Raw genomic sequence first — 17,856 nt, forward strand, 5'->3', positions numbered from 1 at the left:
TCCTAAAGAAGGAGAGGGATGGACCCTCTGGTTGCTGTAGGCTCCTTGCCATGGGTGGCAGGGCTTCGGCTGGGACCACTGGGACCACTGGGACATCGTCAAGAGCATCCCAGGATGGTCCTAGTGGATAGTATTTGCCCTGCAGGGCATGCGGCACATGCCCATCACCATACCCGCCTCCTATGCCAGAAGATGGACAAGAGGTGGTTTAAACAAGCTGGAAAGGGAGGCAGAACCCCATCCAGGTTGGTTCATCCATGGTTTTCCAGGTGGGAAACCTGCTTTACCCAGTTGGTTTCCTTGCAGAGATTCAGTTACCAGCGAGATATGGGTGAATCAGCTGTGGATGGGCAAAGAGAGTGCAGGGGCACACGCGTGTGTCAGTGCACACAGTGCACGTCTGCACCCACCAGCCCACCAAATAGGTGTGGAAAAGGAAAAGCCCCAAGTGGGATATTATACCCTTAATGGGAAATTTAAGGAAGCGGGTGTAAATCACAGCTCCTTTCTCTAACCTGCGGTGCGGCGCTCGCCGGAGCCTTTGGGCTGGATTAGCTCCGCGTGTTTATGTTTTAAAGGCTGATGTGTTCCTCGGTATCAAACTATGAATTATTTTTATTGTATCAATGATTAAATATTTTTCTTTGAGATCACAGAGTCCAACAAAATAAATGTTTCTGCGAAGGCATTCAAGAAAACCTAAAAGAAGGGGAAAAAAAATCCCTCTGAGAACCCCTTTTGTCATTTGCAACCAATAAAAATGCCTATTGTTACGAAGGGCTCATAAATAATCTGGGTTTTGGCAGCCTTTCATACCATACAGAAAATGAATAAATTAAACTTGATTTACAGCCTTTTTCATTCTTATTAGAGTTGCTCCAAACATTTTATGTAACGTACGTGCCAGATGAGCTACACCAAATGGTTCGAGGCTCCGGTCCTGGGCTTATAGAAATGAAGTTGTTTGGATTTGCATAGTTTAATTAACTAATCCTGGCAAAGCAAAAAGAGAATGGAGGTAAAAGTGATTGCTTTTGCTAGGGGGTGTCTGAGGACTAAATGAACCCCCAAAAAGGGCTTGAGCTGGTGCCAGCATAAAGGAACACCCAGGTCCCTGAAGTGCTTTAGGGTAACCCCTTCCCATTGAGATGGGTACTGGGGGTCAGCATCACACTTTAGAGATGGGGAAACTGAGGCACCTAAAGCAGACTGCTCTCTGCAGCACTACTGGGATGTTAAAACTGGATCTTATTGCATGCTGCCTCCCCATCACGCTTACCCAAAGCCTCCCTGCACAACACAGCCAGGCTCTTATCCCACCGCACTGTCCCCATCATGGGGATGCTGCCGCCTTCCAGCCCATCTCATCCCTGGGGATGCCATTCCTTTGTGGATGGGGCTGGTGAGCACTGTCCTTGCTGCCCCCAACCTCAGGTCTTGGCGTTGCTCTGGTTCATAGCCCTCCTAAAGAAGGGGAGGGATGGACCCTCTGGTTGCTGTAGGCTCCTTGCCAGGGTTAGGGTGCAATACCCCAACCAGCAGCCCATTGCTGTGAAGAGCATTGCAGCAGCAGGCAATTCAGAGATAAACAGGCCAAAACCCACCCAAAATGAACCTAAACTGAAGTCTCTGTGACCCAGCATCGGCCCCACTGCCTGTTTTGATCCCAGCCCTCGCTCCCCTCCGGAGCACTTTGATAAGTGTGGGATGTTCTCCTCCCCCTCCTGCGATTCATCCCGTCGAATTTCACACCAGGAAACAGCTTCATTACATCAACAACAGGAAGACCCCACTGATTTGTCACACAGAAAACCAGCTGTTAGTCACACATCAAGGGAACAGGGGAAGGGAATAAAACCCCCCTCACCTTTCTTTGCTTTTATGTGCCTTAATGTTAATGGCTGCGCAGAGGAAAGCCAGCTACCCGGCTACTCAATAAGTAACCATCACCCAGCGAGCATCAGTTAATATCAAAGTGTCTTCCTGCTTTTCCTGCTACATGATTGCCTTGGAAAGAAAGATTAATTCCAACTTTAAACCAGAAAACACTATTTTTATCATTGCCAGAAGTCTATATGGGTTTAAAAAAGAAAAAGCACTTGCTTGTCGTTTTACATCTTGCAATTTTGTCAGTTGTTTTAAAACATGTCTCCTGTAATAAATAAGATCATTTTTATGCACTTGTTCTGCAGCTAAAAGCGAGGCCTGAGCTCGCTGCGGAGAGGTAGGGCCTGGAGGATAGGAGCAGGGCAGGGAGATGCCAGCTCCGATGCTTTTGCTTCCCTGGAGGCTGGTAGAAGATGATTCACCTATAGACTAAGAGGTGGACAGCTAGCACCTGAAAAGCTCGGCTTTGAGGAACATCTTGGATGCCCGTCGTGCAGCGATGGATTGAGGGAGACGTTCCCTGTCTCCCGACCACTGGCTGGGACCTTCATGGGACCAGGGCTGCCCCCCTGCCCCATTTCCCCTAGCAAACGCCCCGGCACTTCCTGCTTCTCCCAGACCAGGAGCATTTCCCAGTTTCCCTTAAACTGCATCCAGCTGCAATAAAGGCATTTATCCCAGCGTGCAGCAAAGAGAGACGCCGGAAGAGTTGCAGTGATTTAAATTCATGTCTTATCCTATCCCACCACCATTTTCCACACAGGCTGCAGCACTCAGATCCCTCTCTCCTTCTCTATCCTGGATGTTGCTCTCTGCCCATTCCTCACCTCCAGCACCACCAGGACTTGGGACGCCCATGCCCGTGTCCATGCCATGCCATAGCTCACAACACTAAGAGCAACCTATCAGCAACACGAGAAGATGCTGTGAAACTGGGGGGTTTTCCAGCAATCCCTGCCCATCACTCATTTCCTAGCTGCCTTTAAACATACATGGTGCATCATGTGTGCCTTCCTCTGGATAGCACCTCTCTGCACTATGCAGATGTGGTGGGATGATGCTGGGAAGAGAGCTGGGGAGCAAAGTGTCACCCTGAAGCCCTTCCCGAGAGCATTGCGAGTTGCTGAAAGATCCTGAACTTAAAGAAAACCACAATTCCACGTGGATTTTAGGATGAAGACTATGACCAGAGACGCTAAGGGCATGCACACCAAGCAGGATGCATCATTATCCATGATGACCCTTTGGTGATGTTTCAATCCAGCAAACACAAGAGGAATCCAGATGTTCCCTGGTGTGCTGGTGCCAGGGCAGGATCAGGCCTTTGGAACATCCCAAGCATTGAAGGAAGCAATAACTGCAGCCCTGGAGGTACCACTGCTTAGTGCCCTCCTTCCGATTCAGCATCACCACTGCACGTGTCCCACCTCACTTCACGCTCTTTTGTCAGGGCCCTGTTGTTGTTGGCATCCAACTCGAGTGACTTTGAGGCACCTTGGGGTGTTTGCATTTCCCCCTGACTTGAATGGCTCCTTTGAAAGGCAGCGCCTCTCCCTTCACATCCCCGCGCTCCGGATTGAATCAATCTTGTGGTCAGCTCTGGGAAGGGGAAAGGAAAAGAGGGAAAAGCCTCACAATGAGGGGAAAGGGACAGGTCCAACCATCAGGGTGATTGATAGCAATGGGAGAAGGAGGACTCGGTGTCGGGGCGATGCTGGTGCTTGTTGGGGAGATGCAGAACCCGGAGCAGCCGGGCTTGGTGAGAGGTGACTGCATGGACTTAATAATAGCACCACAGCTGGAACATAAAGCATCTGTCAGGAGTTAATCTGATCAATTGGAGGTGTCTTTCTCCCTCTTTCCCCTCTCCCTGTTTTGGGAGGCAGGAGGGACCTGAAACCCAAACGCAGGGAGGACAGAGGTGGGTCCATGCCACAGTGCACCCAGAGAGCTGGTTCCTCCCCATCACAAGCAGTCACCATAAACCTGCTAGTGGTGAATGAAACACCTTCAGCCAGGGGTATATGAAGGAAAACATGAAACATCAAGCACCCAGAGCCAAAAGACCATGCCACCCCTGCAGGACAGGGTTACTGGGCTCTCAATAGGGAATTTATTCCAGATGAGCCTTCATTTTAACACCCCAAGATGTATCCATGTGCCTTGACTCCTCATGGAAAGAGGAGCTCATCCCCTCGGAGGGATGATGGATTTCAGCCTCCCCCCGACCATGGAGCCCCAGGGCTTTTGAATTTTATTCAAGGATGCCTGGAAAAGGTAACCAGAAATCAGAAGTTAATCGCTGGGAAGGTTAATGGGTTATAGGGCGGGCTGCACTGTCACTGGCTGCAGACAGGACATGCAGATTGGGTGCAGGAGCCATTGAGCAGGAGTGTGAGCTGTGCCAGGCTGATCATACCTAAGCCATACCATAGCACCAGTGCCGTGCCATGGTGTGCCAGCTGAGCCATGCCACACCATGATAAGTCATCCTGGGCATGCCATCCCGTGCCATTCTAAGCTGTGCCAGCAGTGCCATGCCAGCCGAGTTGTGCCACGCCACGCCAAGGTGCGCTAGCAGTGCGATGCTCTGCCGGCTGAGCTGTGCCGTGCCATGCTAAACTATGCCAGCCATGCCATGCTCTGCCAGGTGAGCCATGCCATGGTCCACCAGCCGTGCCAAGCTGTGCCAGATGAGCTGTGCCATGCTAAGCTATGCCAGCAGTGCCGTGCTCTGCCAGCTGAGCCATGCCATGGTCCACCAGCCGTGCCAAGCTGTGCCAGATGAGTTGTGCCATGCTAGGCTATGCCAGCAGTGCCACGCTCTGCCAGCTGAGCCATGCCACGCCATGCCACGCTTTGCCGGCCGTGCCGTGCCATCCTCGGCTGCGCCATCCGCGCCATGCGCTGCAGCCGATCCGCGCCGCTCTACCCCGTTCCGTTCCGTTCCGTTCCGTGACCGCCTCTCCCCCACGCGGCGGCGCGGCGCGGGGCGGCGGCAGCAGCGGTTCGCCCCCCCCACCGGCGGCTCTCCCCGCCCCGGGGGCCCGGCCGGGCGCGGATTGGTGCGCGGCGCCGGCCCCCTCGGAGCGCGGCCGCCATCGGGGCTATTTGACGTGTCGGTGGGGCCGGGGAAGGGTTTCGTCTCGCCGGGGCCGCCGCCGCCGCCGCTCCGCCGCCCGCCCGGCCCGGCCCGGCCCCGCGGAGCCCGGGGCTCCCCCCCCCCCCTTTCCCCCCCCCTGCTGCCCGCCCCCAAATGAGCGGTGCCCCCGGCGGGCCCCGGCCGAGCCCCCCGCCGAGCCGCGGAGCTGCGGGCACCCCGTCGCCCCGGCCGCCCCCCGCCGACCCGCTGCGCCAGGCCAGCCGGCTGCCCATCCGCGTCCTGAAGATGCTCAGCGCCCACGGCGGCCACCTCCTGCACCCCGAGTACCTCCAGCCGCTCTCCTCCACGCCCGTCAGCCCCATCGAGGTCAGTGCTCGCTGCTCCCCCGGTCTCCTTCCCTCCGCCGCTGCTGCAGCCCCGGTTCCCTACACCCCCCCCCCCCCCCCCATTACACCGCATCCCGGTTCTTCTCCCCGGCCGGGCGCGCTCCCCCTTTCCCCCGGCTCTGGCTCGGTGCCGGGCCCGTCCCCGCCGCACCCGGGATATTGGGAGTGGGATGGGATCGGGTGGGGGCCGGGCCGGGGGCGCCGCCGGGGTCCCCCCCTGACCGGCTCCGCTCCGCCCGCAGCTGGACGCCAAGAAGAGCCCGCTGGCGCTGCTGGCCCAGACCTGCTCGCAGATCGGCAAACCCGACCCGCCGCCCTCCTCCAAGCTGAACGCCGTGGCCTCCGCCGGGCAGCCCGCAGCCGAGAAGGAGCCCAGCGCCCGCCCCGCCGCCCTGAAGCCGCCGGGCAGCGGGGACGCGCCTCCCGAGGACAAGTCCAGCTTCAAGCCTTACTCGAAGGGCGGCGGGGAGCAGCGCAAAGAGGGCGGCGCGGACAAGGCCGGCTTTCGGGTGCCCAGCGCCGCTTGCCCGCCGTTCCCCCCGCACGCCGCCGCCTCGCCCGGCGGCTCCCGCGGGGCCTCGCCGCAGCACGCAGACCCCAAGGGCACCGAGGAGAAGAAGGAGCCCGAAGCGGGCAAACCCAGCCCCGAGGGGACGGGCGGGGGGCTGGGGCGAGGGGCGGCGGAGCCCGGGCCGCACGGCGAGCCCCCTTCGGGCCGAAAGTCGGAGCCCCCCGCCCTGCCGCCCGCCGGCCATGTGGCCCCCGTGTCTCCCTACAAGCCGGGGCACTCGGTCTTCCCTTTGCCGCCCTCCAGCATCGGCTACCACGGCTCCATCGTCGGTGCCTACGCCGGTTACCCGTCCCAGTTCGTGCCGGGGCTGGACCCCACCAAGCCGGGCCTGGTGGGCAGCCAGCTCCCGGGGGCACTGGGGCTGCCGGGCAAGCCGCCGAGCTCCAGCCCGCTCACCGGGGCCTCGCCGCCCTCCTTCATGCAGGGATTATGCCGGGACCCGTATTGCCTGAGCTACCACAGCGCCTCGCACCTGAGCTCCAGCAACTGCTCCAGCTGCGTGCACGACCCCGGCAGCCTCAAGAGCGGATACCCCTTGGTGTACCCCACGCACCCTCTGCATTCGGTGCACACCACGCTCTCCTCCGGCGGCACCCCCAGCCTGCCCGGCCACCCCCTCTACACCTATGGCTTCATGCTGCAGAACGACCCCCTGCCCCACATATGCAACTGGGTGTCTGCCAGCGGACCCTGCGACAAGAGGTTTGCCACCTCGGAGGAGCTGCTCACCCACCTACGGACCCACACGGCCCTGCCAGGGGCGGAAAAGCTCTTGGCGGGTTACCCTACCTCCGGGCTGGGCTCCGCGGCCTCCTGCCACCTCCACCTCCCGCCCGCTGCCCCCGGGAGCCCCAACACGTTACCGGCCTCCCTCTCCTTGAGGAGCCCACACACTTTGGGACTCAACAGGTACCATCCCTACGGCAAGAGCCACTTGCCCACAGCCGGCGCCCTGCCCGTGCCCTCCTTGCCGGCCGCCGGACCTTACTACTCGCCATACGCGCTCTACGGCCAAAGACTAACTTCAGCTTCTGCACTGGGATATCAGTAACTGCGGCGGCTCCTTCCCCTCTGCGCCAGCCTCCTCCTCCTCGCTCCCTCCTTGGACTGTGTATTTATTTACTGTATGTTAGCTTAAAGCTGGGAATATAAGTGCATTAATACACCAATGAATCGATGGTATGCAAAAAGTCTGTGTCCAAAAAAAAAAAACTGCAAAAAAAAAAAAAACCTAAAAAAAAAAAGACAAAAAAAAAAGACAAAAAATACTATTCTTTCCTTCGCAGGTGTGGGGCTTTGGGGGTTTTTCTCTCGTTTCTTTTGATTTCCCCCCCTTCCCTTTTAATTTCTCCTCCCTGAGAAATTCTTGCATGACTCCTGACACACAAGGCAAAAAAAAAGGCATCTTCCTCCTTCCCCCTCCATGTTTCTCATTCTGGATCCTCGTTTGTAACGTTACAAATGGCATTTTCGTCCCTTTTTTTTTTTTTTTTAATTTTTAATATTTTTCCCCTTTTTTCCCCCCTTAATTTCCATGATTTTTTCGGGCTGCGGCGGACGGGCAAAGCCCCGCCTGCACCGCCCCCCCCCCCCCCCATCCATCCCCTCCCCGTCCCACCGTGGGGAAGAGGGGGGCAGGACCCCGGTTGTAAGCCCCGGGGCAGCGGCGAAGAGCGGCGGCGGCGGCGGTGGGCAGGAGCGGGGCACCCCGCGGCCGGAGCAGCGGGAGGGCGGCGAGCGTGGCGGGTGGATGAGCTCCGGCTCGGTAAGTCCTATTTTGTTAATAAATGACTCTTGGTTATATCCACCCTCTGGTGTCGTCTCTCGTCCCGCCCCGCTCCCGAACGGGCTCCGCACCGGGGCCGCGGGCTCCCAGCACCATCTAGCGGCGGAGCCCTCGGTCCCGCGGGGTGCCCGGTGCAGCCCCTACCTCCCCCCCGTTCTCACCGCGATGGGGTTGAAGGGGGGGAAAGATGCGTCCGGTTTCCCCGCTTCCCCTCCCTCCCCACTCCGGTTCCTCTTCCTCGGTGCGGGCGTCGGGAGGAAGGCACCGGGGTTCTCGTGCGGAGGGAAGGTTCGAGAAGGAGGTTGAGTGGAAAACGAGGCGAGAAGCAAGGAGGGGGGGACCCACCCGAGGTTGCGGCCGCTGCTGGAATTCAGCTTTGGGGCAGGAATAGCGGGATGAAGGGGGTCGTGGATCGCGCTGGTGTTAGGGATGCTCCAGCAGCCGCGGGTAGCGGGGGCCTCGTCCCCCTCAGCCCGGTCCCTTTGGTGGCTGGGGTGATAAATGGCTTTGAAGCGGGGATCGCTCCCATCTCTGCACCCCGTGTCCCTCTGGAATGGGCTGTTATTCCAGCCCAGTGTTTGTAGCAGGACCCCCGTCCGTGTCCCTGCTTCCTGTTGAAGCCCCCATGTGCTCCCCTGTTTTTTTCCTTGCTGTTGAGTGCTTTCCTCCTGTTGCATTTTGGGTGAGTCATGCAATTAATCCCAGTTAATTGCCTTCTCTATATTGCCTTATGCCCTGTGTTTAAATTCCTTTGTGTCCTCTGAGCTGAAAAATAACGTGCTTAAAACAGGGGCTTGCTTTGCCAATGGGATTGCTGGTTTTCCACCCGTTCTTGTGAGCGGGGCTGGAGGCGTGTGGCTGCTGGGGAGGGCCCTGGCCGGGGTCTCTGCTGGAAATGGGAGGTGATGGTGGTGCTGGAAGCTGATGGAGGGGTTGGAGGCACCATCCGCGAGCTCCTCAAGGCTGGAGGACGTAGGTTTCGCTGGTCCATGGCTACCCCTTGCCCTGCTGCGGCTGTGGCTCGGGTCTGCCTTTGCTTATGGTGGTCCCGCTCCTTCCCATTGGGATGTTTGCAGGGTGAGGGCCTGGGATTTGCAGAACTGGGTTCGGAGCAGAGGGGGCTTTGCTCTGCTCGGTGCGTGCCAGGCCCAGGCTGCTGTGACTGTGACGGTGTCTCCGGTCCCTGTGTCCCTTTGGCTTTCGTGGGGCAGGTCCTGTGTTTCCATGCCCTCTGCCATGGAGCTGCATGGTGGTGTTTGAAGCTGTGCCGGGACCCCGTTCCCCTCGGGAGCATCGCTGCTCCCTGGATGTGGTCCCCGCTCCCACCGCTGATGCTGCTCGGTGTTGGCTTTGCTTGGGTGCCACCGGTCCCCGGCATCAATCACAGCTCCTCACTGCAGTTCCTGCCATGGCTTCTGTTCCACCGTGCACAGCCTCATGCTGCGGGGCAAGAGGGTGATGCCACGATGCCCATGGATGTGCTTAAGGCGTGATACCCCTCGTGCATGGTCTGCAGGGGCTGTACTGTGTGCCAGCTAGTGAGCAGCTGCCGTGGAGCAGCCCGGGCAGGTATAAGGGACTTCCCAAACCCATTATCCTGCCGGAGCCCTTCTCTCAGGGCATCCTGATGCATCCTCCCCCTATGGCAAAGCTCCATCTCCCCTCTTCCCCCAAACCTTTCCTCACGCCAGGATGCTCCCAGCTCCAAACCCGAGCCCAGCGCGCTTTCCCTGGGAGCTGGATGCTGCTCGGATACATCCTGCCGAGCAGAAGGCTCCCTGAGGAATCGTTTTTCCCCTCCCTAAAGACTGCAGCACTGGGGCCAGGCTGTGTAAACACTGCGAAGTCTCATCTGATAGCAGCTGACACTCGAGGGCTTTATCTGCTGGGGAATGATTGTGTTGCCAATGTATTAAATAACTCCCCATGTAATGTATGCCCAGGTTATTGCGGAATTCGTTTTATAATAAGAGCACTGGGATGCACTTTATTAATCATTCTGTCTAACAACCTGCACTCCACAGTTTCGGTTTGATTTGATTCAATCCTGTCTTTCTACAAAATATATGGCTGAGTGAGCCGGATAATGTATGGCTTAATTTAGAGTTGTATGGGTTTGAATTACCATTTTCATAATGCGCTGTGCATTAATGCATTGCATCATTTATACAGAGAAATGTGCGAGGTTTCAAACCTCTCCAGGAGGCGAAAGTCACCTAAAAGGGAGCGCGGGGCGACAAGAAAGGGCCCTTTCAAACGCGGCCGGTGGGAGGGGATTGAAGGTGGGTGTCGGGCACGGGGATGGGGTGTCCAGGATCCCTTTTCCCCTTGCACAATGGCAACTTCTCCAGCTCTCCGGGACCTCCAGTGCTTGACTCGCCGGTGACCCCGGTGCCGGCGCTCGCCGCAGTCGCGCCCGCCGTCAGTCACCCCGCGCCGCGAGGAAAAAGCTCTGATTATCCAAATACAGTCATTAAAGGGGAAATGTGTTTTTAGGGCTGTCAGAGTGATTAATGAGGGTTAGCAAGCCTTGCAAACGCACTTGTTTAGTCTAACTGGCAGCCTCTATTTTCCCATTGATTTATTGCGGCAGTTGCCGGGGCCGCGGCGTTGGATGTGTGTGGATGGAAAGCACCGGGACCACGCCGGGGCTGCGGGTGCACGGCTTTGCCGTGCCGGCCCGTCACAGGCAGCCGAACAAAGGCAACATTATACCTTGTGCTGGGGAAGGACTGACTTGGACGCGCCTGCAGAACAGCTCCGCCGTGCTGCGTGCCTCATAACTGTCCCTGTTCATAAAGCCTCGAGCCCATCCGGCCGCAAAGGATCTGTCCACCCAATAAATACGTGACCGAAAGAGCGAGGCCACAGTTTGTTGTTGTTTTCCTTCCTCTCCTGCACATAAACCTCCCCCTCGATGTGTTTTAGGTGATGCAGAGGTGTTTGCCCACAGGCATCCAAGGCGTTTCAGACCGGAGCACCAAGTCTTCACCGGGCTGGTGCCCGCCAAGAGGAGGTCAGGTCAGGATGCAGCAGCTACGGTGGGTGGATGCGAAGTTTCTCAGCTGCATAAAGCAGCTTTTCTTTCCACGTGAGCTCTGGTGGAAGCCCTGGAGAACATGGGCTCTGTGTTTGTCCTCCCAAACTGGTGTGGCATCTCCTGTCCCCTGCACTCAGGGCTTTGCTTTGGGGGGAATGCTTTGTGCTCTGTAGAGCAAACCTGTACTTGGAGGTGGTCCTGGCAGCCGGAGCTTCCAGCAGCAGAGTTCCTGCTGCCCGGGGCTGCGTGCTGGAACCGGGAATGGAGCACATGGGGCAACGTGGGGCACTGGGGCACAAAGCTGCACCCCTGGTCTGCAGCGTGAGCGGGGCCCTGTGCCGGAGCCTGGCGCTGCCCCATCCTATGGTTTGCCTCCAGTGTGAGCAGCACAAGCAACGAGAGGCCTTGGAGGAGGCGAGTGGAGAAGAAAGACCTCAAGGTGCTCAGGGAGCCCCCAAGCCAGGAGATGTGGGCAAGCACCCGGGGTGCTGCTGCGACCGGGAATGCTGCAGGTGGGAGACAGCTTCCATATGGCTTTGAATGGCTGCTGAAGAGCTGCTGCTGTTGCTTCCCTGGCCATAAACCGGCGTGTAGTGGGAATCCTCCCAGCGGCACCGATTGCAACAGCGACGGCATCATCTTCCCCGCGGCACCAGGACACCCCGTTTTGACTGATCACCATAGGAAGCACCAAGCGGGATCCATGGCTGCGCCTTCCCTCTGCAGCATCTGACCCCGGAGCTGACTGACTCATGGCGATCGATCCAGCATGGACACAGCGTCACCGGTGGGTGCAGAGCGCAGCCTGTGCTGCACCATTCCCTGCAGCCCCGCTGGTGCTGGTTTACACTGGCGGGCGTGTAAGCGATCCTGTTCATTATGTGCTGCGTGGTTCATAGTTATCTCTGTTTATTATGGTGATGAATAACCGAGGAGTCATAATTCCACACACACACATGTTTCGGAGGACGCTGGGGGAGACGCTCGCTGACAGCTCAGTTGACTGACTCTATTCCTGCAGCTCAATGCACAAGAACAAACAGATTGCCACGCACTCTGATGCTTTCTAACACGGGCTTTATGGAAACCTCCTGGAGCAGCTTGATGCTGGCTTCATCCCACCTCCCAGCCCAGTGCAAGAGGGGGGATGTGGCCTCTGCGAGGATGGAGCCATGCAGGAGCTATGAAGAGGCGGTGGGATGCCAGCAGAGCTGATCCCAATGGGTTGAGCAGAGCTGGGATGCACATCAGTGACCTCTGCCAATGCCTCGTGGTCCCAAAGAGTGGGGATCATCCCTCCCAGCCCAGCACAAGCCGGAGGCAGCCAAAGGACACGCAGCATAATGGGCATCTGGAAGCTTTATATCCCCCTGTAAACCCACCCTGCAGACACCCACTGGAGCAGAGAACTGAAATGGACTTTATCGACCCCCACATCTTCAAGAGAGCAGATTTGCTGCGTCTTTCTCTCCTGGCTCATTCGCTTGCTCCCACCAAGACCTGGCTGATGCCATGCTCCTGTCTTGCTTCTCTCCTATTCAGGATGGGTTCTGCAGCCTCCTCGCAGCGTCAGGAGCCTCTTTCCATCACTAGCAATTGGGGCAGGACCATCCAGGTTCTTCTTCCATGGCAAATGTCTCTGACATGAGGCAAAGCACGAGTTGGGTTGGTTTGTCACAGGCATGGAGCAACCTTAGGCTTGCAAGAAAACTATTGCTCAACCTGCTCCAGATAACATCCAACCCCTTGAGTGGATGGGAAGAGGAATTTGCCATCCTGGTTGCTGGAAAATGGAGCTGAAAAGCCTTTTGTTCCTTCTGGGACGTCTCTTGGGCTCCGGTTGAATTCTGTATTGGAACTGCTGCTCAGAAACGGCTCTCTGGATGCACACCTCCATTGCCATGTTGGTAATTCCCAAATTCATCTGACTTGGATGCACCAGCGCGGCACCGGCAGGGAATTCCTTAGGGGAGCATCCCGCTGTGTCCATTGTGTCCCTTGTGTCAGGCTCATCCTGGTGCCACCCATGGAGGAAGCTCTCCTGGCACCGGGTCCGTTGAGCTGCTTTGGGGTCTGGCTCACACTGCTCAAGCACTTTGGGGTGTGCACAGCACCCAGCACGCTCCCAGGTGAGTTTGGGGGGAGAAGGAGGCCTGGGCAGGGCTGGCAGCTCCAAGGGCTTTGCAGGGGATGCTCTGTGCACGGGGAGAGCTTGGTACCATTGTACAGCACAGCCAGGGGGTGGGCAATGGGCACAGGAGCTCCAGGTTGGACCCCACATTGCCCCCTGACACCCTCTTCTTGCACCCTTCGGGCTTTGGGGGATGGAGGCTGCTTTTCTCCATGGTGCGCACACAGGGTACCAGGGATGCTGCCTGCATCCCGCATCCCGCGGTACCCCCCGCTCATCCCTCTCCCCCGTGCCCTTCTCCCCGCTGCCATGAACGGCGCTTTTATCTCTTGGGTAGGTACAAATGGAGCTGTCAGATGCGATCAGCCCCGCGATATGACAGGTTGCGGGAGCCGGGGCCCCTCGAACAGAGCAGCCTTGTCTGTCAGAGCCGCCTGACACTCCCCATAATGGCCAGATGGATGAGACTCTGAAAGTAGGGCCCGGCGCGTTTTCAACTCTATTTTGGGTGAAAACACTTCTTGAAAGAGCTTGAAAGGAGCTGGCAGTTGAGGAGTTCAAATGATTAATGAGCACTGGCTCTGCCGGGTGGATTTCTCGCTCCATGCCAGCAGCTGGGCTGCTCCAGCCGGCCAAGACACGCTGCATCCCCCCCTTTCCCGGCTCCCCCCCTCCCTCCCCAGCCCCAAATTCCCCCCCTTTCCCTGCTTTTCCCGGAAATGACACCAACGCGACAGGCCCCGCATATGGAAAAAGTTAAATATAAATGACTGCTGAAAGAGGCCTCGCTGAGCGGAGCGAGTTAAAGATGTTTATGGATTCAGAAACACGGGCCTGCATATGTATTTAGGGATGACAAATGTGATTCAATAAGTAAGGAATTTCTCCGTGGGCTGAGGCGGGACCCGCGGCGCAGGCTCTGCTCTGGGCTCAGCCACACCAGCGCCATAAATCCTGCAGACAGGCTCCGTTTCGCTTCCCGGGCTGTTTTAGGGTGGTTTTCTCCCCTCCACATTAGACCAAGTTGCTGCATCTCCTGCGCTTGGGATGTGACAGCGCTGCTGCGTGCGTGGGCCCGTGGGAAAACCCAATGGATGCTCCATATGGGATTGTGCTGTCACCAGTGCCAGGCACGTCCCATTGGAGCTATGGACCCTTCAAGGCTGTCAGTGGGTGATTAATGACCAAGAGCTCCCCAAATGCCAGTTTGGGGGTGGGTTGACCTGGTGCTCAATGAGTTCAGAGGTACCTCTGCAAGCCTCTTCATGCAGGTAGCTGAGGGGTCTCCTAGAGCCCCATGGGGTAGGGGCACACAAGTGTCCCCCATCCAAACTGCCCCGCGTTCCCACCTGCTTGGGGTGCACAATGGTGGGGACCACAATGAACTAATGCAAGAAAGCCCTAAATGGAATTCCAGCTGCTGTGTTGCAGGCCAGGTCCCAGGGAGGGATGCTGGATCCATAGCAAGGATGCTGAGTCCATGGCAGGGATGCCGGATCCATAGTAGGGATGCTGGATCCATGGCAGGGATGCCAGGTCCCATGGAAGGATGATGGCTCCATGGTGGGGATGCCAGATCCATGTAGGGGTGATGGCTCCAGGCAGTGATGCCTGGTCCATGGCAGGGATGCCGGATCCATAGTGGGGATGCTGGGTCCCAGGCAGGGATGCTGGATTTGGGGTGACAAACCCCAGTGGACCTGCAGCCCCTCAGCTCCCCCCATCCTGCCCCTCTATGGGGCTCATAGGGAAATGCCTTTGAGGGGGGTCAGCGCCTGGCCAAGCTTTGGATCGAGGGCCACATTCCTTTGTCCTGATTGGATTCGTTAGCAGCGTTTGGCCTGGACACAGGCAGCTAATGAGGGAGGGAGTTTATTGCAGTTTGATTCTTCTGTTAAAACAATACAAGAAAAGCAATGCCCTTGGAAATGTGGTATGTGTTTGTACATAGTGGATTTATGGCTCCGGAGGCTTCCAGAGAGACGCAGCCTTTCATTCCCTTCCTTATTGGAACAGATCAGATTGCAGAGTTTAAAGGGCTCTGGAGCTGTGATTTATTTGAAGGGAGAAACGAGGGAAATCCAACTGTCTGTTCCCTGGCTCAGATCATCCCATAGCATCCCGGCCAAGGGGATGGATCTGCACCTCCTCCATGGATATTCCCCCTCCCTTCCCATTGCTTACATTATCCAGCTCTAAATATATCACTGAGACAGGGCTGACTCCTGACCTGGGCTTCAGCACCTCGCCAAGGCTTCCCCAGCCCTTCCCGGAATCCCACACATAAATCACCCTCCTGGAGCCCTTTCCAAGTTCCTCGGGATGGGACCTGCTGCTTTGATCCCAAGCAGAGATCAGGGCAGAGATGTTGTTTCGATCCCTGGGATCGGGTGATAAATCCATGCCATATGTCCCTGTTTCCTTTCCAGGGAACCCTTTCTCCTCCCTCCCAACTGGAGCATCACCACAATGGCTCAATATTCAGTGCTGCCATGGGGCATCCCAGCACAACGCCAGTTCCCACCAGCAGGAACAGGGTGAGACTGTTCCTTGGGCTTTCTGTAATGCATTTAGTGCAAAACCCCTGCTCCCGGGTACCTCGGAGGCATTGGGGAATGACCAGTTTGGGTCCCACCAGGAGCATCCATCCTTCCCTGTGCTGCTGGGAGGAGATTTCCCTTCTCCTCGGTGACCACTCCTCTATGGGGCAGATGGAGAATGGGAAGGAACAACCGAGCTTTCCAGACCAGGGGTACCCAGCTCCATCTCAGCCCTTGTTTTCCATGGGGTGTTCTCTCCCCCTGGACACAGCCAGGCTCCGTTTGCCATTGGCTTCCCCTCCTCTGCCCTAGGAGCTGATGTGAGTGTTAATTCTCAGTCATGTTTCGGGTAAATCCGCTCTCTTTCCCGGGATGAACTGTCGTTTCCAAGTGCTTTTAATCATTTCCCTTTAGAAACCAGCGTCAGGGGCTGGAAACAACCCTCCTTTAGTTACTGGATGACCTGGCACGCTGGCACCCGGCCATGGGGCTGACGTCTGCAGGGCGATGAGGAGCACATAGAGAAGCCTTGGGGTGAGCAGGATGGCACCACTGGCTCCCATTGGGATCATTCCCTGAGGACAAACCCCATTATTCCTGAGGTTAGTGGTGAGCAAGAGGATGGAGAGGAGAACGCCGCTGGAATGCCCTGTGTTGTAACCCGCTCCCAAAAGCCTCTTCCCAAGGGGTTGTTCCACCATGAGATGTGTCACAGGAATTCCTAAGGTGTGGAATCAGGACCCTCCACTGCTGCGGTGGGCAGGGAGCAAAGGAAAGGTCCCTTTACAGCGAGCACATGTGAGCAGTTTCCTCCTTCCCAGCTCGGGACTGTCAGGGGATGATTAATGGCCAACGCTGCAGAAGTGCCGTGATTGCCAAGTGCTGCATTGTTAGCGCTGACATGGAATGAGCCCGGACATACTTGAGCACAATTCTGAACCATAATGTGCAAATAACGTTGGATGGACTTCATTTGTTGAGTATTTCCCCCCGCACAAGCCCTCTCCCCACTTTCTTTCCTTTTCAAAGCCATGTCAGTGACCAGAGCATCCTGCAGCCCCCCCGGTCCTGCAGAGCACCGGCTCTTCCCATGGATTCCCCTCACTGGGCTTAGATGCTCTCTTTGGTCTCAGCTAAGGAGCTGTTTTCTCTCTTCTCCCCACCAAAACATCAACTTTTAATGCACTTTCATTGCATTCATGCACTGGAATCCAGTCCCCCGCTGCCGCTGCTGTGCTCCAGGAGGAGCTGCAGTGGTTACTGGGAATTCTGGGGCTCCAGCAGATGATTTTAGGGCTCCCTGTGCCAATACATGGAGCTGGCACCGTGGCACCCAGAGCAGAAATGGGAATGGGATGGAAATGGGGATGGGGATGGAAATGAGGACAGGGAGAGGGATGAGGATGGGATAGAACTGGGGATGGAACAAAGACAGGGATAGGGGTGGGATGGAGATGGGAATGGGGACAGGGATAGGGATGGGATGGAAATGGGGATGGAGATGGGGATGGGAATGGGGATAGGGATGGGATGGAAATGGGAATGGAGATTGGGATGGAAATGGGATTGGAGATGGGGATGGGAATGGGGAGAAGGATGGGGATAAGAATGGGGATGGGGATGGGAATGGGGACAGGGATAGGAATGGGGATAGGGAGGGGAATGGGGACAGGGAGGGGAATGGGGACAGGGATAGGGATGGGATGGAAATGGGGATGGAGATAGAAGTGGGGATGGGGTAGAAGTGAGGATGGAGACGGGACAGGGCAGGACTGGTGAGCAAGAGCTTTCCACTCCACCACTCCGGCTGCACACGGAGGTAACCTTAAACGCCAAAGTGGGAAGCGCGGGGACGGAGTTTTTCCACCCCTATTCACAACTGTCAGGCAGTGATTAATGGCCAACAGGCTCGGAATTGCCTTTATTGCCAGCCCGGCATTGTTCCTCCTGACAGCTAATGAGGTTAGACAGACTTTACACAGCCTTTACTCCATCCCTGCGGGCTCCGGAGCCTGGGGCGGGGGGACCCTCTCTGCTCCCCAGCAGCGGCCAAGCCCCAGCACATCCCAAGGGGCCACCACATCCTACCCTGGATCCATGCCATTGGGACCATGGAGCAGCAGCGGGCAGGCTGGGAGGCTTCAAACTCTCAATCATAGTAAAAGCCAGGAGGTGTTTTTCTACTGCAGCGGGATTGGGGGGGGAATGGGGCAGGGATGAAGTGCAATAAAGCATTTGTTCATATAGCAAAGCTCACTCTGTTAAACCAGAGCTGCCACACAGACACCAATGAACTTTCCTGGCCCTGGCTCCAGGAATAATGATTTTTTGGGGCTTTTTTCTTCTTTTTTTCAGGATTATTACCAATAATATTTACCTTTGTGCGCATTCACATCTTGATGCTGTTAAACA

The 17,856-nt window shown here is 56.9% G+C and overlaps 1 protein-coding gene across 1 annotated transcript; it reads left to right on the forward strand.

Moving 5' to 3' along the window:
* Positions 1-5,143: 5,143 nt before the first annotated feature.
* Positions 5,144-7,533, forward strand: ZNF703 (zinc finger protein 703; the record flags this gene model as incomplete). The annotated part of the gene is made up of 2 exons (XM_080634606.1): positions 5,144-5,356; positions 5,619-7,533. 2 exons carry the CDS (start codon positions 5,144-5,146, stop codon positions 6,996-6,998), a joined length of 1,593 nt encoding a protein of 530 aa, XP_080490732.1. The 3' UTR covers positions 6,999-7,533.
* Positions 7,534-17,856: the final 10,323 nt, after the last annotated feature.

The sequence above is a fragment of the Psittacula echo genome (assembly GCF_963264785.1).
Source record: "Psittacula echo genome assembly, chromosome: 25".
Taxonomy (NCBI): domain Eukaryota; kingdom Metazoa; phylum Chordata; class Aves; order Psittaciformes; family Psittacidae; genus Psittacula; species Psittacula echo.